This window comes from Copadichromis virginalis, linkage group LG1 (genome assembly GCF_057382275.1).
Source record: "Copadichromis virginalis isolate Kocher_CV1m ecotype Utaka linkage group LG1, C_Virginalis_male_GT1.1, whole genome shotgun sequence".
Classification (NCBI taxonomy): domain Eukaryota; kingdom Metazoa; phylum Chordata; class Actinopteri; order Cichliformes; family Cichlidae; genus Copadichromis; species Copadichromis virginalis.
In genome coordinates this window covers 33,700,402-33,727,676 of record NC_140618.1, presented here as the reverse complement: position 1 = coordinate 33,727,676, position 27,275 = coordinate 33,700,402, and the positions used below count along the sequence as shown (strand labels likewise).

General features: G+C 42.0%; 1 protein-coding gene and 1 long non-coding RNA gene across 4 annotated transcripts; one reads left to right on the top strand and one right to left on the bottom strand.

The window, feature by feature from the left end:
* Positions 1-100: 100 nt before the first annotated feature.
* On the bottom strand, positions 101-25,448 carry LOC146719108 (N-acetyllactosaminide alpha-1,3-galactosyltransferase-like). Of its 3 annotated transcripts, none has more exons than XM_085460492.1 (6): positions 25,324-25,448; positions 5,261-5,308; positions 4,463-4,528; positions 4,252-4,341; positions 3,513-3,650; positions 101-2,771 (listed from the first exon to the last, which is right to left on the bottom strand). In XM_085460492.1, exons 2-6 carry the CDS (start codon positions 5,287-5,289, stop codon positions 2,087-2,089), a joined length of 1,008 nt encoding a protein of 335 aa, XP_085316618.1. In that variant the 5' UTR covers positions 5,290-5,308; positions 25,324-25,448; the 3' UTR covers positions 101-2,086. The 3 variants fall into 3 exon arrangements, with proteins under 3 accessions (XP_085316618.1, XP_085316608.1, XP_085316625.1); XM_085460482.1 differs by having other exon boundaries at positions 5,261-5,349; positions 25,324-25,447; XM_085460499.1 differs by lacking the exon at positions 5,261-5,308 and having other exon boundaries at positions 25,324-25,394.
* LOC146719109 (uncharacterized) lies at positions 15,300-23,792 on the top strand. The gene is made up of 2 exons (XR_014920981.1): positions 15,300-22,275; positions 22,310-23,792. It is a non-coding gene; the product is annotated as an uncharacterized LOC146719109 (long non-coding RNA).
* Positions 25,449-27,275: the final 1,827 nt, after the last annotated feature.

Below are 27,275 nucleotides of genomic sequence, written 5' to 3'. Positions count from 1 at the left end.
GTGTAATCAACAAGTCTTACTGTTGCAGTGTGTTTGTGACTAGTAGATAATTATAGGGCTTGTTACTCCCCTCGAGTCGTAATAAAGCTCAACTTGTTCCTTGTGTTTTAACTGACATTTATTTCGGACAGGAGGATTCTTCGACATGCCTTAACATGTAATGATGTCCAACCACAGCCGATACAATGCCGTCAGAACTAAAAAGAAATACAAACTTAAATGAATATTCTTAATAAAGCCCCTAAGCATTATATATGGCGAAACATTCCAACAAAACAATCAATAAAATACACATTACACCTCACACTGCGGTAATTGCACTAGAATATCACGCAACACTAGCATATTTACATACAACGAAAATAAACAAAAGAAAACATTTACCTCATTGGCCTCACTGAAAGGGAATAAAACTTTAATCCTTACATCGTGGGGAGGTCCAAAAAAGGCACTCTTTTATTTATCTTACTATTTACTATCTTACTGTGGACGTGCAAACCTCGTGGCTCGTCTCAATTAGCTTGCTGAGTGTGCCAGCCAAAAATACCCTCTTAGCAACAACAGACGGAACTATAGAAAAGGTTCCTATCTAATTGCACAATTAGTAAAAATAACACATTTAAACATATAAATCCAATGAACAAAACATGAATTACTATTGATTTATTTCTTAATATTTCAACTACTAATTGTTTCAACCTTACATATCTAATAAAATGAACTTAAATGCGAGAGTTGCCTATGACGGCAGCTACAGGGCTAGTTGCATTAAAGGAACCTTGGGGTTGATACAGTGCTAGTGTGGCTAGGTGTGAATATGTGCTTTTAGAAGTATCACAGTTTATTTCTAAAGGGATACAGCTTGTTTGTGGTATTCTGTTTAAAACATTTAGCCTGTGAAACTATTAGAAAAGTGAAATCTTCCTAAACTAGTTAAATTAAATGCTGTGTGGGAATACACGGTTTTTAGAAGTATCACTGTTTATTTCTAAAGGGATACCTGTTATTTGTGGCACTCTGTTTGAAACTATTAACCTCTGTGTGTTTCAGAGCACTAAAGAAAAAGCTAGTTAAAATACCCCTAAATTAGTTAAATTAAATCACCTATGTCTAAATAACAGAGCTCTGAGACCTATACAACCCTTTAAAAAGAGTTTAATTAAAACACAAAAAAAGTGCAGGTATATTACTACTCATGGCCATCATCCAGTGTTTTGTCAGTCCAACCATTTGGTGTTGAGCACATCTCAGTGTTCTTTCTCTAAGTTACTTTATTACAATTGTCACATTTATTCAACATAATTTCACTTCAGTTTGCATAACATTAGCCTGATTTCTTATCATCTTCTTATCATCTTGATTAGAAATACATTGCTCTTTGTACTTCAGATACAGTTTTCAATTCTGATTACTTCATTGTAACTTAGAATTTGCTTTCTCTCCTTATATCAGTAAATATGTGAACTTCAGTATTTATCAATCACAATACACCCAAAAATTACTTCTTCTGATTGCCCATGCATAATAAAATCACTTCGTTTTTAAATTATTACCTCTTGATCATATTTTGATTAGATTCATGATTTGATTAAAGCAAAAATAACTATCAGCAAAAGCACAAGCATAAATCTCTGTCACTGCACTCTTTGTTACATTACACCCATGAAAGTTGGATTTTAGGCCTTTTAATTCACTTCTGTCTGTCTTCTTGACACCCTAAATATTCCACAAAAACCTACTGGTCAGAGGATATGCTTCTCTTTATGGTATTTTAAGATTTTAGTACATAAGCAGAATTTTCACCTTTGTTAGCCACCAAACTATAATTAAAGTCTCCAGATTTAGTCACAACCTAAAATATTTACAAAAATATATATAATATATTGCAACATAATTACAAAAAGGAACAACAGTCCTCCAAGCCTAAGCATTTAGATTTACCTAGCTGGATTAGATGAGTTTTCAGAAAAGGAAGACGAGCTATTCTACTAGCTCACTTAATAATCCAACATAAAACAAGCCTATATATACACGTTTAACAAGCTAGCCCCTTGCTTATAAAATAATTCCAACTTTGATTTTCAATCTAGCCAGTACGAAGTGTGTCATAATGTTTTGGTGCCCACACTAGGCGGGTGACAAGTATATCCTGCTTGGCCCAAATGCTCTGGTCCCAGCAGTACTCTGGAGAGAGCAGCCTGCTTGGTTTATGAACCCAAAAGTACTTGTTTAGATGGCTCTCATCATGCCACAGAGCCTCCACATCATTTATTTTATCCTCCATGATAGCCAGATAACAGGCATCTACCAAATGCTTTACATTTTGCCACGTTCCTCCAAAGATAGCAGCATGGTAGTAGAAATCTCCAGTTTCCATGAAGGCTTTAGATTTGGGGTTTCTGTCGTAGGTAAACCGGGCTTTTGGTAATTTATAAAAATGGGCATGGAGCAAAGCCACAGAATCACCCAGTGCCTCAGACCCAAATCTCCCCTTAAACTCCTGATCCACATCAAAACAGAAGACATAATGAAATCTGTGACGGATCTCTGACTCTATAGCTTCTGATATTGTCCTCATTCGCATCATAGAAATGTCTTGCCACCTGGTGTGCTTTCCCACCTGGATAACCTTTATGTTTCTGTGAGAAGCAAGTGTGATGTTTGGTACTTTGTCTGGTAAGTCTGTAAACACATAATACGTCACTGGTAATCCCAACATAAAATGTTGTTCTGCTGAGATGAGGAAAGTCTTGAGGTAGGCATCCAGGTACCTTAATGAGAGACAGAGAAAAACAAATGATTTTTTTATTTGTAAATTATTGCAAAACAATACAAAACCCATCCTGTTTGTATATTTCTTCACTATCTTTGATGCACCAAAAGTAATTATTTCAATCTGAGCCAAGGTTCAATCGTCCACACCCAACAAACAGCAAGGCAAGCTGGTGTTTATTGGTTATGGGTCATAAAGGCCAACTACTCCAGATACTAATTACCAATTACATTTTTAAAAGCTAAAAAAAAAAAATAGCGACAAAGAAGGCAACATGCAAGAAAGCAAGAAAAGACCTAGACATGACTATAATGCTAATAATAATAATAATAATAATAATAATCGTAGATGTATGTGCACAAATTTATTCAGGTTTAGATGTCTGGATTTTAAAACAGTTTGGTCAAATTTGGTCAAATTTCTTTGTATTTGTGCATTAATGTTACACAGAAATCGATGTACACATTTGTAAACATTTGTTTGTGCTTTTGAATCTTATCGTATGCATTTGCAACCCTTTTGCAGGGGTATAAGGCATATTTCCCCCCATAAACTAAAACTAGAGTTATCACCTCATGATTACTTATGTGGGCTAGAGAATTTACAGTTTAAATTCGCCATGTTGAACTGATTCAGGCATAGCTATGCCTACATTTCTTATTCATTCTATTCAATTCTATTAACTAGAAGGCACCACTGTATAATAGCCAAGGAATACAGTTTTTATGGAGGAACCGACCGTCCCACAGCAAACACAGTAAGGGCCACTGATGACTTTTCTCCTATGTGCTTTTGATCAAAAAGATTTGGATCAAACATTCCCTCCCAGATGATAGGAGCATTCCAAGATGTTGATGTCTGAACTGCTGGCCTGGCCCTGGATTAAAAGAACAAAATAAATTAAAACACAATCTATATATTCTGGTTTAAATTAATTCAGGAACATGTCCCTTGTGCTAATGAATATGAGGAACTAAAAACAACTTGAATTTACAGTTCACCAGAGATGTTAATTCATTTGTAACAGTATTGTACAGCTGACATCAGTGTTTTGACTGTTTTTAATCATGAAACTCTCTAAAGACTGTTCTTCCAGTGTTTCTTTTTGCTTTTTTTCCTTTATTGACAGTAAAAAAAATCTTACTTATGAACACTCCCAAGCAGGTTATTTTATTCTATAGTTAGTTTGTGTTTTATTGTGTAAATGCTTCTTTAATCATGTCGCTCTGGTTTTTCTTTTTTCTTTTTTTTTTAACACACTTTCAAATTTGGTTACTGTCTGCTTGTCACAAGTGCTATTGTAACATTAACCTCCAAAAATATTTTATTTTAACTGTACTTTGATGCAGAAGTTTCCTAAATTGTGTGCACAAGCTGCATGTGTTTATTCTACTAAAAACAACATCTTAAAAATCAAATACAAGTATGGGACATTATAATTACCAGACAATGGTGTCCAAATTTTGAATATCTCTTACCCAAAGTTAAGTGTGTCATCCAAATTAATGCTGTGGCTTGGTTCTCGTTCAGGATGCAATTTTATCATCAGGATAGTGTTCCTTAAATATCTGATACCGGAAAAATAAGCACCACAAGACATAACAACAAAATTAATTGTTTGAAAAGGTTGCTACATCATATAGATATTACATATCAATATGCTTTTGAAAATAGTGCCTTAATACATACCTTGTATATAAGGGAGTAGAACCGAGGATGACCAACAGCAGACAGCAGAGGATTCCATCATTTTTACTTAGAGAAATTAATAAAAAATAATAATATTAAAAATAATACTAAATAAATCAAATAAAGTTTGGGCCTCACTTCATTGTTTTTCCTTTGACAGGTATACCAATATTTAGCATCAATTAACAAATAAATGTCTTTACATAGGTAATTCATGAAGATTGCTAAAGCCTGAGTCATGCAGGCTTACAATGCTGTTGGTGAACATTTTGGGAACCATCATTCAATGGGGAAAAATGTGTATTCCCCTGCTTGCAATGCTAAAAGCCACTATAGTGAAACTAGTCACAAAGCTGTATATGGTACTGCACTGAAAACCTCCTTGCAATTGGTTAGGTCACTAGTGGGCTGGTAGGTAGTAATAACGTCTGGCTCCAAAACACTGACATGGCGGCAGCCAAAATGTTGTCCAGAAAGTCCAAAATCAATTGGGGACATTATGGTTATTTTTTATGTTTTTTATACCTACAGATAAAACAACAAGGTAAGAAAAACAATAAGTTAGAAAGATTTCTAAAAATGCTCTCTCCTTCACTTGATACAAGTTTGTATAAAATAGAATCAGGCAAAGTGAAATCAATCCTCTTCTGATTACAATGGAAGAGTCTCGTTTGTTGTCAACTCACAATTCAAAATCCAGTTTCTGTAATAATAATGCCCCCCCCCCCCCCCCCCACACACACACACACAGACACACACTCCTACCAACAGCACCACCATCTTGGCCCACGCTCCTACCTCATTGTTAGGGAAAACAGCCCTGTCATTTTCTTCTTAAGCAGCGTTCTGATGGAGGAGAAAGGGATGGCTGGTTGACAGAATTAGACCTTATTGAAAAAAAAAATAGTGAGCCCAACCTTGGGATAAATAAAGTAATAAAGTATCTTATTTCATGTAAGATATTTTCATTATCTTACATTAATTTCCTGGATAACCTGCCATATCCATAAATTATAAACTGCTCAAAACTGTTTTAAACCAACAAAGTCTATTGCTCATTTTTACAATTAAGATCAATTGATGTAAATCCGTGAATGTGAAAGCTTGATTCATTTTATCCAAAGTCTAAGCTACATCTGCAACTCCTCCTATACTATCCTATACTTTGACCCAAACATCAAAATGATCTAGTGGCATCTAGGATTAATTTCTCCAATCTATATCTTAAATAATGTTTTTACCATTGAAACTTAAACCAGTATGTCATAAAATTGTGCCTATCTTAATTAAGGCAGATGGACATTGGTGGGAAGTACACTGTTAGCCTTTGCAGTAATTTCCATAGCTTAGTACTGCAAAATCAACAGTAAAAAACTCTAAAGGATTATTAGCAGTTTAGTACTGTAATTTGCATGTAATTGTGGGAAAATTCCATGAGATTACATTATTTTTACGGTAACTCACCGTACTCATGGAAACAGCTGTAAAATACAGCAAATGTAACAACTGGTGATGTTCCTGAGATTATACTACACCATCCGGATTTCTGTTGTTTTCTACTGTAGATCTAAGAGTAATTACTTAAATCCTCATTCAGAGTGTATTACTATAAAATGTGATTCCCTGTGAAAGTAGTATAACATATAAACGACAATATACAGCATCCATCCATCCATCCATCCATCCATCCATCCATCCATCTTCATCCGCTTTATCCGGGGCCGGGTCGCGGGGGCAGCAGCCTAAGCAAAGAGGCCCAGACCTCCCTCTCCCCAGCCACCTCCTCCAGCTTATCCGGGGGAATACCAAGGCGTTCCCAGGCCAGCCGAGAGATATAATCTCTCCAGCGTGTCCTGGGTCTGCCCCGGGGCCTCCTCCCGGTGGGACATGCCTGGAACACCTCACCCAGGAGGCGCCCAGGGGGCATCCTTGTCAGATGCCTGAACCACCTCAGCTGGCTCCTTTCGATGTGGAGCAGCAGCTGCTCTACTCTGAGCCCCTCCCGGATGGCCGAACTTCTCACCCTATCTCTAAGGGAGAGGCCAGCCACCCTTCGGAGGAAGCTCATTTCTGCCGCTTGTATCCGCGATCTCGTTCTTTCGGTCACTACCCACAGCTCGTGGCCATAGGTGAGGGTAGGGACGTAGATCGACCGGTAAATTGAGAGCTTCGCTTTTACACTCAGCTCCCTCTTCACCACGACGGACCGGTGCAGCGTCCGCATTACTGCAGCTGCAGCCCCAATCCGTCTGTCGATTTCCGGCTCCCTTCTCCCATCACTCGCGAACAAGACCCCGAGATACTTGAACTCCTCCACTTGGGGCAGGAACTCATCCCCGACCCGGAGTGGGCACTCCACCCTTTTCCGGCTGAGAACCATGGCCTCAGATTTGGAGGTGCTGATCCTCATTCCCGCTGCTTCACACTCGGCTGCGAACCGTTCCAGTGCGAGCTGGAGGCCCTCACCCGATGAAGCCAACAGAACCACATCATCTGCAAAAATCAGAGATGAGATTCTGAGGCCACACAAGCGAAAGCCCTCCGCCACTTGGCTGCGCCTAGAAATTCTGTCCATAAAAATTATGAACAGAACCGGAGACAAAGGGCAGCCCTGGCGGAGCCCATCACCCACCGGGAACGAGTCCGACTTATTGCCGGCAATGCGAACCAAGCTCTTGCAACGGTTGTATAGGGATCGAATGGCCCGTAGCAATAGGCCAGACACCCCATATTCCCGCAACACCTCCCACAGGACACCCCGAGGGACACGGTCGAATGCCTTCTCCAATTCCACAAAACACATGTAGACTGGTTGGGCAAACTCCCATGCACCCTCAAGTATCCTGGAGAGGATAAAGAGCTGGTCCAGTGTTCCGCGACCAGGAGGAAAACCGCATTGTTCCTCCTGTATCCGAGGTTCGACTAACGGACGAACTCTCCTTTCCAGCACCCTGGCATAGACTTTCCCAGGGAGGCTGAGGAGTGTGATCCCCCTGTAGTTGGAACACACCCTCCGGTCCCCCTTCTTAAAGATGGGGACCACCACCCCGGTCTGCCAGTCCACAGGTACTGCCCCTGATCTCCACGCAACATTGCAGAGGCGTGTCAACCAGGACAGCCCTACAACGTCCAGAGCCTTCAGGAACTCGGGGCGGACCTCATCAACACCAGGGGCTCTGCCACCAAGGAGTTGTTTAACTGCCTCAGTGACCTCGCCCCCGGAAATTGGCGGGTCATTCCCCTCATCCCCAGACTCTGCTTCCTCCTCAGAAGACGTGTCAGTGGGATTAAGGAGGTCCTCGAAGTATTCCTTCCACCGCCTGACAATTTTCTCAGTCGACGTCAGCAGCGCTCCGCCAGCACTATACACAGTGCAGGTAGAGCACCGCTTTCCCCTCCTGAGACGTCTGACGGTTTGCCAGAATCTCTTCGAGGCAGTCCGAAAGTCTTTTTCCATGGCCTCTCCGAACTCCTCCCACACCCGAGTTTTTGCTTCAGCCACTGCCCGAGCCGCATTCCGCTTGGCCTGTCGATACCTGTCGGCTGCCTCCGGAGTCCCACAGGCTAACCAAGCCTGATAGGACTCCTTCTTCAGCCTGGTGGCTCCCTTCACCTCTGGTGTCCACCATTTGGTTCGGGGATTACCACCACGGCAGGCATCAACCACCTTGCGGCCGCAGCTCAATGCAGCAGCTTCGGCAATGGAGACGCTGAACATGGTCCATTCGGACTCAATGTCCCCAGTCTCCCTCGGAATGCTGTTGAAGCTCTGCCGGAGGTGTGCGTTGAAGATCTCGCGGACTGGGGCCTCTGCTAGACGCTCCCAGCACACCCTCACTACGCGTTGTTAGATTCTAATATTATTTTATGCCATGTTATACCCCGAATTAAAGATTGTGAATTATTATGTCGTTTTAGTTTGCATTATTCTCCTGAATTAGAAGAAGCTGATAACTATTACATTAGTTAAACTGATTTGCATTACATTAAACTGCTGACTTGTTGTGAATGAATGATATTGTTTTATGATGCATTATACTGCTGAGTTATAAGAAATCTAATTTGTCTGAGTAGAAGAGAACAGAGTGTGCTGGAGTTTTCTGCCCCATTTCAGCAGGAGCAGATAAACAGGGAGCCAAGGTCGTAGCTTAGGCGCTGTGTGAGAGAAAAGCATGTGAATGTTTAGGCTTTTTATGATAAGGGGGAGGCACCAGAGGCTATAAAAGTTTGAGCAATGCTCCACCATTTTGAGATTTTGAGGCTGTCTGCATCAGTGTCCATCTCCCACGCGTGTGTTCATTAAAATCATCGTTTGACTCAACCCGGCCGGACCAGTGTTGTTATTGTGGTTTTTTCTCTTGTCTCCATCCCCAATATTTTGAACCTTAACAGCGTTTAGGTGCACCAGGTCTGTCCAGCGTCCTCCCCCGCCACCTGATCCAACTCACCACCAGGTGGTGATCAGTTGACAGCTCAGCCCCTCTCTTTACCCGAGTGTCCAGAACATATGGTCGCAGGTCTGCTGATACGATTACAAAATCGATCATCGACCTACAGCCTAGAGCGTCCTGGTGCCACGTGCACTTATGGACACTCTTATGTTCGAACAGGGTGTTCGTTATGGCCAAACTGTGATTAGCACAGAAGTCCAATAAGAAAGCACCGCTCGGGTTCAGATCAGGGAGGCCGTTCCTCCCAATCATGCCCCTCCAGGTCTCGCTGTCGTTACCCACGTGAGCATTGAAGTCTCCCAGCAGGACAACAGAGTCTCCAGGTGGAGCACCCCCCAGCACCCCCCCCCCCCCCCCCCCCCGGGACTCTAAGAAGGCTGGGTACTCTGAACTGCCACTCGGCGCATAAGCGCAGATGACAGTCAGGACCCGTTCCCCGACCCTAAGGCGCAGGGAACAAACCCTCTCGTCCACCGGGAAAAACCCCAACGTACCGGCAGCAAGCCGAGGGGATATTAGGATACCCACCCCAGCCCGCCGCCTCTCACCAGGGGCAACTCCAGACTGAGACAGAGTCCAGCCCCTCTCCAGGAGACTGGTTCCAGAGCCCAAGCCATGCGTAGAGGTGAGCCCGACTATATCTAGCCGGTACCTCTCAACCTCACGCACTAACTCAGGCTCCTTCCCCACCAGAGAGGTGACATTCCATGTCCCTATTGCCAGTCTTGGCAGCCGGGGGTCATTCCGCCAGGGCCTCCGCTCCCACCCGGCACACAATGCACCCGACCCCTATGGCGCCTCCTGTGGGTGGTGGGCCTGCGGGAGGACGGGCCCATGTCTCCTCTTCGGGCTGTGCCCGGCCGGGCCCCATGGACTAAGGCCCGGCCACCAGACGCTCGCCCTCGGGCACCCTCCCCGGGCCTGGCTCCAGGGCGGGGCCCCGGTAACCCTATCCCGGGCAGGGTAAACTGTTCCCTCTGTGTCCTTTTCATAAGGGTCTTATGAATCGCTCTTTGTCTGGTCCCTCACCCAGGGCCAGTTTGCCATGGGAGACCCTACCAGGGGGCAAAAGCCCCCAGACAACATAGCCCCTGGGATCCCTGGGACACACAAACCCCTCCACCACGATAAGGTAGCGATTCAATATACAGAATAATTTTTAACTTAAGGAGTAAGTTGCAGCCACACTAAAATTTAATTCCTTGAACTGAATGGAATCTCATATATTAATAAATGTATTTGTTTATTCAAACAATGTGAAACATTATTAATACTATTAATTAATAGTGTACTTGTAAGGTTAGTATTGTGATAGAGTCGAGTATATTTTAATTATACTCTTGTAGACATTATGACATTATGCTAGTACAATTATGGTGAACAAAAAGTACATCTAATAGTTAATTTCAAGAATACTGTTATGTACTAAAACGGGGGCCAATATAGTCACAAGAAGCATTATTAGTATACGTACTAGGTAAGGTATACTTGGGAAATATAACTGTAGTATACTTATTTTTTGTATGGCCAGCAACAAAAACTAATGGCTACATTTAGAGTAATGTTTAAAAATGACTTCATTTAGCAGGGTGTTCCTTTTTTTCTCTTCTTATTCTTTCTTATACTGGACCTTCATTTGTTTTTTATAAGGTGGTACTTTTTAAGACACCTCTGCCTAACTACAGTGAACTAACCTAATAATATGCTCTGGTCTGGTTTTCTTAGTTTTGCACGTTTAAGCCGCAGTTCAGACTCAAACAAAGCTGCAAAGCAGGAGAACAACATGACCATCAACTATTCTGTGCCACAGATCCAGTTCGCTGCAGCACAGAGTGATGATGAGACCGTTAACGTGTGCAACTTAGAAGTAGTCAGAGGTAACTGGATGTTCAATCGGATTGAATGCAAGGTTGATTGGATTATATCTGAAGATCATATGCTATTCGTGATAACTCTGCTAGACTCCAAATTGCTCATCCATGCGGGAGTATCTCAAAATTAAATGAAACCACTTAACACTTTTTCCCTAAAGCGGACTGACATGGGACACATTAAAGTTGGATCGGAACCAGCTAATCAGTCTGAAGGTAAGTGTTTTTTTCACTTATTCGAGAGAAGTCCGAAATGCGTTCTTATTACTGTTTGTTTTGACTTTTAAGCTACCCTACCAGGATATTTTCACTCAAATGCTAAGACAAAATGTCAATATCTATGAATGTGGAGACTCAAAAGACTAGTTAGGTAATAGTTGCCGATGGATTTGAGACTTGATAGAAATTTGGACGTTTGCAACAGGCGAATCAGTGAACTACCAAGGTTGCAGCCAAATGCTTAAAGCTGTTAGCTGGTCAGTGTTTTTAGGTGTGCTTGTACTACCTGTACGGTGCAGAGTGCTGACTAAATCATGTTAAACCCATCAAAGCGTCGAGCTCAAATATCTTTTCATTTTTGTGCACTGTTCTCTTGTGGGCACACATTTTCTGTTTATTGAAGCCTTTTGTGAATAATGTTGATCATGTAAAAACTGGGAATTGGTCCCTACTGACAATACTCTTATTTTTTGCATTGCATATGTCATTTAGGAAAGGTAATTGGTCACTGAACCTTTTGCAACTATGTGTATTTCTAAATTTTGTGGCTTCAGTGCACGCAAATTTATATTGTTCGGTTTGCATGTTAAAAGCCTGTCAAGCATCCCAAGGCTGATTATGCTTGGTAAGAAGTCATTTATGAAATAGAGCTGATTAGACCATATTAAAATTTCTGTTTGGCACAGGAGCTTTTCGTGGACACAGGTATCCAGTCTCTGTTTTGTTAGCTCAAATTTCTGTAATTTCCAAGGTTGTTGGACATGTGTCTCAGTGAATCCAGCAAAGTAACAATATCAAATTTCACATTACATATTACTGATCAACATAGTAGTCTAGCTACACCAACAGCAGAAATACTGAAGTCAATACTGTAAAGTTTAACAGCAGCACAAACTAGAAACTCCAAAATAACCATCCAGTTGATTCATCTACGGTAATTTAACTGGGCTGACTGTTTGTTAGGTGTGTTTAATGGGCAGAATAATTCCCAATTATGTACAATTATAATATGTTAAAACGGACTTATGTACATGAGGCCATTAATAATTAACTGTACATACCTATTTGCTTTATGACTATCTAGACAGTATTGACTATCTAGAAGTATTGAAATTATTTTATGTTGCATAATGACAACATGTTGCCCATATACATTTAAGGACAAAGTTCAATGACTGCCACCTGCTGGATGGTGAGTGCAGAGGGGCGTGTAATTGTTGAGCTGGACAAAGAGAACATCTTTGCTGATGCAATGTCAGTCTTCTTTGGTATTGAACCTGGAATACCAGGAGTCAGCGTGTGCAAGGTTTCTTGTAAGGATAAACCCTGAAGAGGGAACAAAATGTACCTCCAAGTTTGGGACAAGCAGAAGGACTGGGACCACTGTGAAGCGAAAGGTTGTTCACATTAACCCTCACGTCACAACTTTCCTCCAGCGGCTTACTGAATTTGAGTGGAGAACTTCATATTAGGTAACTGTTTTTGCCATTTTTAGTGAATTTCTTGTATAATTTAAGTAACCAATGTGTTGTTACCCATGTCTCCACAGATGATCCATGGCCCATGCTTTCTGGACCTTTACACAAGACGAGCAACAATGAAGACAAGCTCTCTTGCCATCTTGCAAGACGCCCAAGCTCTCTTGATCTTGCAAGACGCTCAAGCTCTCTTGCCATCTTGCAAGACGCTGTCTCTGTCCAATAGGTTTTTTGAGTGCAACAGTTTTGATTTTTTTTTCCTTCTTTTACCCATTTGTTAAAAATTATTTCAGCTACTTACACTTTAATTGTCACATGTATTGGCTCACCCTACAAATCAATGAACTCAGTCCACAAAGCAAGATCAGGGTTCAGTGCAGGTCAGTCAAGTTCCTTCACACCACACATGCTCATCCATGTCCTTGTGGACCCCATTTTGTGCATTGATTGGTAGTGTGAGCCAGTATTTTGGACAAAGTGTATATAAAGGCAGAAGTATGGGGCTTGATATTATATTCATCACAATTCCGTTTATTTGTATGGTGCCAACAAAATGAATGCCAAGGCACTTCACATTGTAGGTTTAAGACCCTACAAAATATAACTAAGAAAACCCAACACTTGAGCATATGTTGTCTGCCATGATATGGATATGACATAATATCGTTATTGTTTGTACAATAACTGGGGCCTCTGCTAGACGCTCCCAGCACACCCTCACTACGCGTTTAGGTGCTGGGATCGCGGATACAAGCGGCAGAAATGAGCTTCCTCCGAAGGGTGGCTGGCCTCTCCCTTAGAGATAGGGTGAGAAGTTCGGCCATCCGGGAGGGGCTCAGAGTAGAGCAGCTGCTGCTCCACATCGAAAGGAGCCAGCTGAGGTGGTTCGGGCATCTGACAAGGATGCCCCCTGGGCGCCTCCTGGGTGAGGTGTTCCAGGCATGTCCCACCGGGAGGAGGCCCCGGGGCAGACCCAGGACACGCTGGAGAGATTATATCTCTCGGCTGGCCTGGGAACGCCTTGGTATTCCCCCGGATAAGCTGGAGGAGGTGGCTGGGGAGAGGGAGGTCTGGGCCTCTTTGCTTAGGCTGCTGCCCCCGCGACCCGGCCCCGGACAAAGCGGATGAAGATGGATGGATGGATGGATGTTTGTACAACCATCTGAGGAAATAATGGATTACATGGTTTAGTAAAAACAAGTGCTTCCTCAATGAAAATATGCTTTCAGTTCTTTTCAGTTTTTGATTTTGGAAATGTGTATTTCAGCAGGGAAAAATCAGAATTGAAATAAAGTGGTGTAAAGCACATGAATTATATTTTGTGTGTCTGTCTCTATCTATCTATCCATCCTTCCAGCCATCCATCCATCCATCCAATTTTTTGGAACCCTCCAGTTTCTTATAGTATGTTACTGTTAACTGAAATTACTGTAAATTACGACCTGTTAAACAGTAAATGACCGCCTGTTGGGACACGGTATCCTGTAGCAGAGATGAATATTTTTGGTACTGATGATGCGTGATAACGGTAAGTTACTGGTTAATATATTGCAGTTTATTACCTTGCAGCGGACTTACAGTGACATACCGTGAATAAACGGTAGTATACCAATTTCTTAATCACAGTATGATGTTACTTTGTTGACGTAATTTACGACATAACGGTATCTCACTGGTGTCACTGTCGCCAGTGAGATACCGTAAAAAAAGCTACGGTGCGTTACCATAATTTGTCCAAGAGTTTTATACCACACCAGCAAAAAATGGTATCATCCTGCAGAACGGTAAGCTACCGTAACACGTATGACGCTGGCAACAGTGACACCAGTATGTTACCGTAAAGTGGCGATGAAAAGTCTAACAGTGTAGCTTTAGAACTGAGTGACAGTATAGTGTAGCATACAGAAGGTGAAATGAGTATTGAACACATCACCAATTTTCCAAGTAAAAGTATTTCTAAAGGTGCTACTGGCATGTTGGTAGCAACCCATCGAATCAACACATTCAAATAAATCAACCCATAGCTGTCCATAAAAATTGCATAATAATGAGAACTGAAAGACCAGTCAAGTATCGAATATGTTTACAGAAATGTATTTAATATTTCATACAAAATCCTTTGCTGGTGATGACAGCAAAGGATGGCTGTAGCTCAGGTGGCAGAGCAGGTCAGCCACTAATCAGAAGGTCGGTGGTTCGATCCCAGGCTGCCTCCTGGCTGCATGCCAAATATCCTTGGGCAAGATACTAACCCCATGTTTGCCTACTGGTGGTGGTCAGAGGGTGGTGGCGCCAGTGTCCGGCAGCCTCGCCTCTGTCAGTGCGCCCCAGGGCAGCTGTGGCTACAACGTAGCTTGCCATCGCCAGTGTGTGAATGTGTGTGTGAATGGGTGAATGACTGAATGTAGTGTGAAGCGCTTTGGGGTCCTTAGGGACTAGAAAAGCGCTATACAAATGCAGGCCATTTACCATTTACACCTCCTGTATGGAGAAACTAGTCGCATGCATCAACTGTGATTTTAACTGATTCTTCTACACAAACAGTTTTCAAATCCTGAAGGTTCAGTTGGCCCCTTCTAAGAACTTTCCATAGATTTGATCATGTCTGTGGGTTCTCAAGAAATTTCGACATGTTCAAAAAAAAAAAAAAGTTTTTCCAAAAGACAGGGAGCACAAAATGGAGTGTCTTAACCCTTTACAGCCGGTCGGAGCGGGCACGCTCTGTTTTGCGTAACTATTTTTAAATCCCGGTAGCTCTGCAACCACGTAAGCTAGCACAATAATTTTTTTTGCATATGAAACCGGAGGAGTTTGTGACCAGGAGATATTTTATTTTGTATACTTATGATCACAGTTATAATCAGAAGTATCAATCATTAATCATTTACCATTGTTGAACCAGTTGACAGAATAATCTTTGAACCATATCTATGTTAACATTAATCTACACAGATTATCAGTACTTTAATCAGTCTATTGTTGTTCTGTACTATTCATGTTATTTGCTTAAAGCTGTTTCACAGTTCTGTAACCACTCAGAAGCCTGTGGGTCCTGCTGGACCCTGCCTTAGTTCTATGTTCAGTTCTGCACGTACACAGGCCTTTAAAGTACATGCACGCTCTTATATAACACATGCATGTGTACACACACACTTAGTAAGAATAGGAGGGCCGTCTGAGGACAGTTTTCTGATAGATATACTTTCACAAAAGGCACGAATGTAATACACACTTGTTTTTCTCTAAAACTAACAGTTGATGTCCATATTAGGCAAACTCTCTGAAACAGGCCCAAACTGTTATCATTTCCAGTAAGGTCTGACTGTGTTACGTCATCATGGGTTATATAAGGACGGGGAGCTGTCCACTCTTTGGAGATCTGTGGCTGTACGCTTGTCTTCCCATGCTTCTGTCTTAGAAGTGTGTAATAAAATCACTATGTTTGTCACCTACACGGACTCGGCCGTTTTTCCTTCTTACCCAAACTGAACCAGACGTAACAACTTGGTGCCGAAACTCCGGTTGGGGAGGAGGGGAGCTTGCAGCTATCGTGTGGGTGACAAACAGGGACGAAGGCCAGCAGCCTATCTGAGTGACGCCAGGCGACATAAGAAAGGTGAGTGCCACCTGTTTATCCAAAGGCGCTATATTGGAAGTTAAAACTAAATTTAATTAAATAATATTCACTCGGTCTGGGCTTCTGGCGTTGGTCCATAGTGATCTTGAGTAATTAGTTTTAAAATAGAGCATAGTAGTCTGACTAAATTCATTGCTGTTTATTTTGGGGGTGAATTTTGAGTTAAGAAGTTATGTGTTTAAGTTAATACGGTTTAAGGTGTGTGGAAACAAATAAATACGGTTTAAGAGGTTTAAATGTGGGTTGACTGGGAATGCCAGCCAGTCAATCGGTAGAGTAGGGCATTTGGTTTTGATTGGGTAGCAAAAACGCGGTTTTGGGCTTCAGATAATTAAACGGGGGGGCTGAGAGCTCACCGTGAGGCTTTTAAAACAAGTAAATTCGTTTAGGACTGAGAGCTAGGCTCTCTAAGAATGCAGTTGTTCAGCAGGTGGCGCTGACCACGAATCGCGGACGCGTGGTTAGGTTTTAGCCTGGTTTGGCCTCCCGCTGGGGACTTGGGACTCCCGGTTAATTGGCCAGGTAATCTATGAGTGATTGCCTTCTACTGCATTGATTGGTTAAGAAGGTTAGACCTGGCTGCATCCTATCTAAACGTTGGGCACACTGAGCTTTAAGTAAAGCCAAAAGCGTGATCTGTGATGTGTCACGTGGCCGGTGGAGCTCCGTGTTTTCCTGGCGGGGAAGTAGTTTTAAAAGTAAGTAGAATTTAGTAATTTGACCGTTTTTCAAGGCGGCGTACTTGAGACGTGTAATTGATCAGCAAGAGCGAGGCTCTGGGCTGAAAGATGCTTTTAAATTAGTCAAAAATTTAGGAACACCAGCAGAGAAATAGAGAAGTGAGATAAAGTTGTTCTGGCATATGGTGTTTTCTTAGGAATTCGAGCGCTCTCGGGAGGGCGTTCCCGAGGCGTGTATTGACCAGCAAGGCTAGGCCTGGGCTATAGGTGCTTTTAAATTAGTCAAAAAGTTAGGTGTAACCTCTTGTGGCAGATGACGTCTATGCGGGCCCGTGTGTATATAGATTATAAATTACCTGTGTGTGTAAATAAGTTGTATAAATCTGTTAGATCTGAAACTCCGGCTAAAAACTTCATCTCTAGAAAAAACTCTTTTCTCTTCTCTCCCTCTTTCTCTCAGTTGGGATTCTGTGTGTGTATGTGTGCTGGAGAAAAAAAAAGGAAAAGGGTCTCTCTCTCTGTCTCTGTGAGAGAAAAAAGGTGGGGGCCGAGTGAGCCCGCAGGGCCGAGCGGGTCCGCGGGAGCGAGCGTGTATGCTGTATGAGGAAGAAGGGAGTGAGAAGGAGCGAGTGAAAAAAGTAACCGAGTATTTGGTGATTTTTTATTATTTCAGAGGCTCTGGGTAAGAGTTTTGACTATATTGATTTAATTCTGTGGTTTTGGAGTTGGCGACTTTAGCTGTGAGAGTTGTGAAACGAGCAGGTTTTTCTTTTGTTGTGATGTTAAGTATAAATTCAATAGACTGTGAGTAATCGGTGTTTTTCTGCCTAGTGTGCTGCGTGGAAGACAGAAGTGTAGAAATGTTTGTGGTTTATCTTTGTTTGACGTTTTATATAGAGTTGGTTGATTCAGGGTGATTTCTCCCGTTTAAGGGAGGAGTTGGATGGTGGTTATGTTAAAGCTTTGCTGTAGGGGTATGTGTGTGATTTTGTGCTGGCTTCGCATGTTTAAATGGATGCATAGAAGTTTGTGAGTGAGAAATTGTTATGGTGGGGTTTAAAGTTAGTAAAGAGTCAAACAACGCCCACTGTTTTAAAAAGGCCCAAAACATCATAAAAGACACCTCACATCCTGGCCACTCCCTGTTCGAACTGTTGCCCTAAGGCAGACGGTACAGGGCAATCAGAGCAAGGACTAATAGACTCAAACACAGCTGTTATCCAACTGCAATAACACATCTGAATACTACAAAAAATGTCCACCATGCCACTCTTGAGTTAATCTATGCACGGTCTGAAGCATGACTGTGGGAATACTTAGTATTTTAAGTATTCTATCTATTTTATTTATTGAATTTTATTGTTTTGTTTATATTTTGATATTGCTAGGGATGATGCAATGATCGGGGACCATTCTTAATTTCGTTGTTCTCATGACAATGACAATAAAGTTTCTGATTCTGATTCTGAAATCAACCCTACTCAAGAGTTCAATAATTTAGGCAGTTATGTTTATACAAATACTAAATGTATGTTTAGTGTCTTCATACAGGTGTTTTTTCTTAACCTGGAAACCTGAGTACGGCAGCAGAAGACAGGCCAAGCGTTGGCTAAAAATTCATGGCTGGACACCAGAGTTGTCCCTACCCCTCCCGGAAAAAAAAAAAAAAAAAAAAGAGAGAATGTAGTTTTAGGCAGGTTTTTCTCGCTGAACTGCTCTGGGTGCTGTGTCCCTGAATCTCACCAGTGTTAACCTCTGGCGGAAGACATGGAGAAAAGGAAAAGATGTTCCTGGTAAATGACTGAAACAAATAAAACCACACACAACCAGAGAAAGGTATGAGAAGTATGAGGAACAGACACATGTGCGTGTTAGAGAAATGCCTCATTTGAGAAGAAGTTAAATTAACCCATACACTGCATTTCGTTGCCCTGTACCTGTGCATGTGCAATGACAATAAAGTTGAATTCTATTCTATTTTATTCTATATACAGACGCACCCATACATGCAATGAAGAAACAGCTTACATACATGTGCACGTACATGCAAGATTAAAGTAGCGACACTTAACATACACCTGTTTTTAAATGATATAGTTTATACATTACTGACAAATAAACTCTCTGGGTTGCAAGACAACAACTTAACGTGAAAAGACAAAGACACTGGTCTGATGATTAAGTGAGGATACGACAAATTTAGTGGTTAAATTGGGATATGTTTTTGTTGATTGTTTAAGACAAATGACTACTGAATGGTAGAAAATTCCTTTTTAGGTTTCTAAACAGGATCTTAAGAATTTTAACACGTACCTGTGTTGTCCTGTCAACTTGAGGGGTTATGAGTTGATTATATGGTGAGGAAAAACAAAAAAAAAAAAAAAAAAAAAGGGGGGAGAGGAGACCAGCCAACACAACACAGCCAACACAACATCATTTTCCTGTTCGCCTGTTTTGTTTTGTTTTTGTTTTTTCTGAAAGCCGAAGCTGACCTGGACTCCTACCCTCCCCTCTACCATCGTTGCCCTCTCCGCGACCATCTCTGACCCTTTGACCCCTGAAGGCCACAGCAGCTGGACTCACAACAACAACGTGAGGATGTCAACAGTGCTGCAAAAAAGCGATCTCATGCAGCAGAGACGGAGAGCACTAAACCTAAAGCCCGTTTCACTACACGGGGGAAATTCCCAGACTGCGTCAGCTGACAGAGCTGTGACGAGACGCGCATTAAGCCCGGAGGAAAAGGGAGGGTGAGCAAAAGAATGCTGACCTCTGAGAAGAGCCGAACAGCAGAGCTGCAGAAGGCCGTGGAGCAAAGTAAGGACAACATAAACAGACTCCAATCTGACGTGGAAGGAAAAGACTCTGAGGTTTTTGCCCTCAGTAAGAGCTCAAGGCATGAGAACAGAAATTGAGCATGGCTCCGGAGGAGCTGGCTGCTAATTGAACTCATCAGTCAGACTTGGAGTTTCACATACAGGACTTGTAATCAGGCGGAAGCTTGCTGGAGCAGGAGGTCGTCAGACTTGACGCAAAGCTCCAACAGCAGGAGTAAACCCTGAAAGAGCTACAGAAGCAAAAGGGTCAAGTTATAAGGAGAAGATGCAGGCAGCTGCAACAACGGATGCAAACAGACCCAAAGAGGAGGGCAGGACCCTAGGGCATGCTTCAGGCTGCTGGTTTACCTAAACTACAGAACAGGAAGGTGATGAACACAAACATACACCAACACACAAACACACACTTCTGCATGCGCCGACTTAGAATGAAGAGAAACACACACATGAACACTTATGCACTCGTTGAGGGAGTGAAAACTGATACATACCCATGCACCAAAATCAAAATGTTGATTTAATTTACTAAGAAGTGACACACAATGCTCCAGCTGTTGCAATGAAGAATGCTTTACTGACAAAGGCTCAATGCTGCACACAACAAAGTCAAATACAGAATTTGCTATAATAATAAGCCCAGAGGGCATTTGTGTGGTCTGGGGAGCAGAGTCCGGAGCGGTTTGGTTATGAAAACGATGCCTGTGCGAGATATCTGGGGCTTAAGGCCTCGACTCAATTGTTTACTGTACACTAAAAAGAAAAGAAAACAGCCTGAGCAGTGATGCAGAGTGAAAACGAGGAATTAACAGTGTGAGTTTTATTTCAGAGCGCCACATCATTGGGATGGAGATTTAATAAAAGGAGGAACACACGGACAAAGAAGAAGAGAAAGGGGGGGGGGCAGCCCTTGAACACGATTGCCTGAGGTATTAAAGTTCTGTACTAAATTCTGGTTTCCAGTGTGAGAAAAGTCACGCAGTGCCAGTAGTAGAGCTAGGTTGAGTGATGATTCTAAATTACTGTAAGTAAATCATCGTACACCCGTTCAAGTTTCATGATAACGGGGATCTAGACTTTGTTGAACCCTAGGCAATTTGAACAGGTAAAATTTGAGTGACCAAGTAGCAGTTGAATAAAAGTCATTGAATAAGTGTTGAAATAAACTGGCAGAATTAAGAGAATTAAAACATTTCAAGCGCTCAAATTACTTAATATGGAAACGGTTCTATTTTGTTTCACGAACGCAAAACATATAGGTTTATGAATATGAAAAGGTTGAGGTGGTGTTGATTTGACTCTGTGTAGGTTTAGGTGGGTATTTTTATTGATGGGAGGAATATTCAGTGACAAGTCCTAAGACCCGGGCGTTGGTATTTTTGTTTTTGTTATTTTTCATTTTATTTTGTTTTATATTTTGAACAGTGCACTGATTTTTGTTTGTGAATCTTTTCTTTAAGCAGATCTGCACATCGGAAATTACAAGCATTACACGTCGGCGAGAAAATTGTTGTGAGTTTCTCCGCATTGAAATGGGTTCTGGAGGAAACACTTGTGGGGACAATTAGAAATGAGAGTCCCTGTCTAAAAACGGATTCAGCGAGGTAATCCAAATTCAAGTTCTTGTTTTCTTTTTGAGATGACGTTATTTTGCTGAGTGTGGAAACGAAATGCGACGACAGGTTTCACTATCAGCAAAGAAAGAAAGAAATGAATGAATGGATGAATGGATGAAAGACTGGAAATAAAAACAAACGGACTGACTGGTAAAAGATGACAAGACTTGACCATGACTCAAGGTTAACCACCTCCACCTAGATAGGATAAAAGGGTGGATGAATTTATGTGTGTTTCTTTTTACAGGAGTAGAAGGATGACAAGATATTCGAGGATGAGTGAACCTGTAAATGCCATTTTTGTGTCTTGTGTTGTTTACAGAGGTAACTACGCAGTGTTACCATTTACATTTTCTTCCCTACAGGGTTACAGTTTTTAATGTTTTTCTATTACAGGATTTCTGGGCGGATGTGTGAAGAAACGGTGTTTATGGGTTAGGAGTTGGTGATGCTATTACACTGTATTCTGGTGAGAGTGTTGGGTGAGACACACCCTGTCTTGAAAACTGTGATTCTTTTACAGGAAATGTTTTTATAGCACCTATGGAATGTGGATGCCTGACTGCGGTCAATGTGCTGCTAATGTTTGCTTTGCTTTGTTAAGAATGCGTGAGAAGGGTGCAGTAGAAAACAGACAAGTGACATGAAAACAAGTAATAATAACAAATAACAAATTTGGGGACAGTTTAACCTAGAGCCCACTAACTGGCCATTAGGGGCTCTCTCTCTCTCTTGGAGTAACATTGCCCAAAGGGTGAATAAAACAAATTGCGGCAATAATAGTGATATAATGATTGGAGAAACCTGAACATGATACTTGTCTGTTGTGCTGAATCGTTTATTACTCTTATGATTTGCAGGTGGTTGTAAATAAGCTGTTTACTTTAACAGGTTTGCTTTTTAGCTGAATTGCAAAATACAACTAGAACGATTAATTGAGACTAATCGCAACTAACCTGAAACTGAGGAGGTTCTATATAAGGAAGAATTAAAACAGGTATAAAGTGCATTTGATCTTTAATTGCAGGTGTGACCATGAAGATTTTTGGTACAGATTGCAGGTTGTTGCTCATTATTGAAGTGTGCTCATAAAGGCAAAAGCTAGATAGGGGGTCTATGATTTGGTCTGTGTTTTAATAATTTAGGTATGGCAAATTAAAGGTTTTTAGACAATTTAGGGGACCAGTGAGAAGCATAATTAGATGATCAGAAACTGAGTACTACACTTAAGTTGGAATTGAGAACGCCCAATTTGTTTGAGGTCTGTTGTTCATTTTTATACACACATAAGCATGGCATAGGATTGGAATAAACAAAGTCAACAACATTAGGTTAGGAGAGCCAGCGCAGGAGAGGTGTTGGCTTTCTGTCTCTTGCAGAGAAGGGAACAGACACCAGACGGGGACACGGAGATATGGGGACCCTTCACAGCAACTGGGGTCAAGTGTCATGGCCTTGGGGCTCCTTGAGAAGATGGATCCCATAACCACAGCGATAACCAGGAAGGGGTTGGCGAAAACTAGGAACACCAGAGACCAACGAGGTTCGAGAGGCTTTTGGCAAAAAGGGGGACACGGCGGTGACAACGGACAACAAACACACAGATCTTTGTTTGAAAGTGGGGCAGAATAATCCCCAGATCTGTGTAGCGACTGAAGGGTGGTCTAACCCCGGAAGTCGAAGAAAGAAGAATCCGAGGGTGTTTCTTCACTCCAAGAGGAGGTGGTAAAGGGGCCTGAAGCGTGACAGGCTGAAACTCGAGTCTGAAGCTAAAAGCACAGCTGGGTTGTGGGAAAATTGGAAAACAACGGAGGTGTTGGGGTTGATAAGTGTCATAAGTTTGTTTGGTTTGGAAATAAATCCTGGTGTGAGTTGGGCTGGCAAGCCAGCCCAAAGAGGAGGAATGTGACCAGGAGATATTTTATTTTGTATACTTATGATCACAGTTATAATCAGAAGTATCAATCATTAATCATTTACCATTGTTGAACCAGTTGACAGAATAATCTTTGAACCATATCTATGTTAACATTAATCTACACAGATTATCAGTACTTTAATCAGTCTATTGTTGTTCTGTACTATTCATGTTATTTGCTTAAAGCTGTTTCACAGTTCTGTAACCACTCAGAAGCCTGTGGGTCCTGCTGGACCCTGCCTTAGTTCTATGTTCAGTTCTGCACGTACACAGGCCTTTAAAGTACATGCACGCTCTTATATAACACATGCATGTGTACACACACACTTAGTAAGAATAGGAGGGTCGTCTGAGGACAGTTTTCTGATAGATATACTTTCACAAAAGGCACGAATGTAATACACACTTGTTTTTCTCTAAAACTAACAGTTGATGTCCATATTAGGCAAACTCTCTGAAACAGGCCCAAACTGTTATCATTTCCAGTAAGGTCTGACTGTGTTACGTCATCATGGGTTATATAAGGACGGGGAGCTGTCCACTCTTTGGAGATCTGTGGCTGTACGCTTGTCTTCCCATGCTTCTGTCTTAGAAGTGTGTAATAAAATCACTATGTTTGTCACCTACACGGACTCGGCCGTTTTTCCTTCTTACCCAAACTGAACCAGACGTAACAAGTTGTACTTACATCTGATGCCATCAGCTTGTCCTCGGTCACGGTTTCCTTCCACATAAAGCTTTGCAAAAACTGCATAAAAAGCGCTTGCAGGAACAAAAACATAATATTCCAGAAACACGCTGTGCCGATCCAATCAGCTGTTCATAACACTTCCTATGTTGGAATAGACGTCAGCGCGAACTTTTGCATTTCCGCCATTACCTGCCCGAAACCGGAAGTGACGTCATTTTCGCGGAAATGTAGTCTTTTTTATGATCAGGGCCTCAGTGCATATACTGGTCTTTTTAAAAGTTATCTTTGACTTTATGACTTTCTGTGTCGTTTCTGGGATGATTAGGACTCATATTGCACTGCTGGAAATAGTTTATTTTGATGCACATGCTGCTTTTTTGCAAATTTGCAGTATAATATTTATTTTCGTTTTTCCTGCAGTGTATAAAAATTGGTGTATTTCAAAAATAAAACTATGAAGACACTCAAAATAAATTTCCTGTGGTGGGAAACTATTTTGTGCAACTTTTTTGTATTTACAGTTTTGAGGGATAAGCCTCTTAAATTTCTCTAACTACAAATATATGTTAAAAAAGCAAAAACGATTTTCAATTTTTTTGTAGTTTATTGACCTTTTTTGCAATTTATGTAATTACTATGCACTTAATGCATACATATTATTAAAATCTGGGCTATAATGGTTGTATTGATGTATAGCAACTTGAAATGCTCCCAAAAATGGCTCCACAGCAGGTAAAAATATAATATAAGCTCTGGCGGACTTGGTTCTATGGTAGGTCTTAAAGGGTTAAACTGGTACAACCTGTCTTATTATCTCCAGTGCCATTGTTTAACGCAGTTGAATGCACAAGTCCAGTAAAACCTGTTTTATTTGTACCTCTTGAGAGACAGCAACCATTTACCATTAGATTCCTGGCCACAAACCCGTGTTAGTGTTAATGATGAGAATAACAAGAAATTTGTTAAAAATGAAATGAAAAAAAAGTACTGTAGTCTAAATCTTCCATGCTTAAAATTTAAACAAAATTCATACATGGTTGCCAGTTGAACCACACTCAGTATTTATAGTGCATAAAATGTGAAAATTCACCGAAGGATTGTGAAGGGTCATTATTTAAACTGGGACTTATCTCCAGAGGGCCCCAAACTACAAAAACTACAGTATCACAAGTGTTGTTTCCACTACATGAAGAACAGGATGAAATGCCTGCTAAGTGCTGTGAACTAAATAATAATATATCCTATTAATTCATTTTACATTTTCTACATTTTTTCCACAGATAAAATTTGTTACTATATAAGTCACAGAGTAGGTGAGTGACAACTCTTTTATGTAGAAATTTAATGAGGAGTCAGGAGTACATTTTATATTTTAATTTTATTTACATTATTTATTTATTTTTTTTTGGCAGAGTTACTTTGTACGTGTTCACTTGTAGGAAAGTAAAGTAAAAAAGTAAACTTACCTGGATTCACAGATACATCCAACACCTCGATTTAACTGTATAAAAACTCTTTGCAGGTCACAGCTTGACACATACTAACACAACAGCATAGACAGCACAGACATAAAGACGGCGAGGCGTGATTGCAGGTGCCGCTCAGGTGCGTCCGCCTCCACTGCAGCATTTCCTGTTCTTCCATTTCAGACAAAACTTGTCGCAGCTTTTGATAATGTGCTGGAGGGACTCGGCGGTAAGGAAGGCGGAATGGCCTCTCATCAGTGAGCCTGATGCGGTGTACAAAGCCTTCGGCCTTGCCACAGTCATGTGTATGCTTGGAGAAAATGTCATTGTACTTCTCAAGCATTTTAACCAATTTCTCCTTCCCCCCTTGACCAACATGGCACAGGTCAATATCAATTTCACTGAGCCCAACCTGTTTTAGTCTCTGTTTAAGATCAGTGAGGTGGGCATCACCCTTCTATTCCTCCTGCACAGATTTCTGGGGTTGACAGGTGCCCTGGAAAACTTCAAAATCCTCAACAGCAACACAAGGGGACACGTCAGCCAACTTACTGTTTCTTTTCAGGGTGACTGGTTTATCCAACAGGTTAGCGACCTTCATGGGAACCCACCTATCACACCACAATGGCGTTATGATGCGGCCAACCATGATGTTACGTGGCATGGACTTTGATGAAGTGGCTTCAACAATCACTGTGCTCCCTGGTGACATAGAAACATTACTCGGCAGCTTGCCCCAGACTAGATGCTCTTGTCTTGCTTACAAGGTGACTGACTGCTGAAGCTTGACTGTGCCGATCTTGTCTGGGAGTTCTTTACCTCTCCATCGGGATGAATTAGCCATGAGGTCAAGAAACTGCTCACACTCTGGGGGACAACCGCCACCTAACACGAGGCGCCAATAGTCATTGGTTATTTTCAACTGGTGCATGAGAAACCGGATGACATTTGTGCCAATGATTATATCATCACGTTGACCTGGCACTACAAGGATGGGAACAATACAGGTCTCTCCATACAGTTTCATTTCAACTTCATACATGCATTTGGGCTTGGTAAGTGTGCCACCACAGCCTACTAGCACTATTTCTTGAGGCAGGGGAGTGGGTTCTGGCAGTGTATTCTCACTCAGCATAGTCTGTTCTGCTTGCTCACTGAGTGTGCACGCCATGGAACCAGAGTCAAGCATACCCTGCATGTGATGTCTGTTATTAATGCTGACAGGAGTGTAAAACAGTTTGTCAAACGGGCCAACTCTCTGTGTGTTTTGTACTACCACCTTCACTTCACATCATCACTGCCGAGGGTTTCAACATCTGTGCCCACACATCCCCTCACCAAATGCGGGCCAGTTAGTTTAAAGACTGGGTGTCATGAGGTTGGGAGGCAGGGCGCCTTTGAATAGGTGAGCGACGAGGGCAGTTTCTCTTAACATGGTTTGGCTCAAAGCATGCAAGGCATAGGTGTTTCTGCCTACAATGTGCAAGGGTAGAATGTTCAGGGGACTGGCATACTCTACAACATCTGGGTCGGGTCTGACCTGGAGGAAGCTGCTTGTCTGCAACCTGGTTATTCTGCGACAAAGCATGGTGAAAAGGCTGATTAGTAATTTCAGGCAACTGTCGTTACAAGGGGCCTTTACCGTCTCATTTGATCCCGCCTGCACCTGTGTTTCTCCCGGGTGCATTGATGTCGCTAGACCATCAGCTGCAGGGGTCTGGATGTTAGCTTTAACTGGTGTGAGACACTTAGACCTGGGGAGCATAGGCTCTTTCATCTCAAGCTGGTACCGATTCACATACTCCTGAATCTCACTGGCTGTCCACTTATCAACTGACTCTTGACTGACTCTTGGTGGCGCTGTCACTTGGTGTTCGCTCGCTCTGTGGTAGAGTATCACTTCCTGTTCCTGCTCAAACACAGTGGTGTTTCTGAGTAGCTTATTTGCTTAG

Excerpts from the sequence above, each read along its gene's own strand:
- LOC146719108 (XM_085460492.1), bottom strand. The coding sequence starts at position 5,289 with ATGACAGGGCTGTTTTCCCTAACAATGAG. Across the intron at positions 4,529-5,260 it reads CTGTTTTCCCTAACAATGAG|TAAAAATGATGGAATCCTCT; the intron begins GTAGGAGCGTGG and ends AATTTCTCTAAG. Across the intron at positions 2,772-3,512 it reads ACTGTGTTTGCTGTGGGACG|GTACCTGGATGCCTACCTCA; the intron begins GTCGGTTCCTCC and ends TCTCTCATTAAG.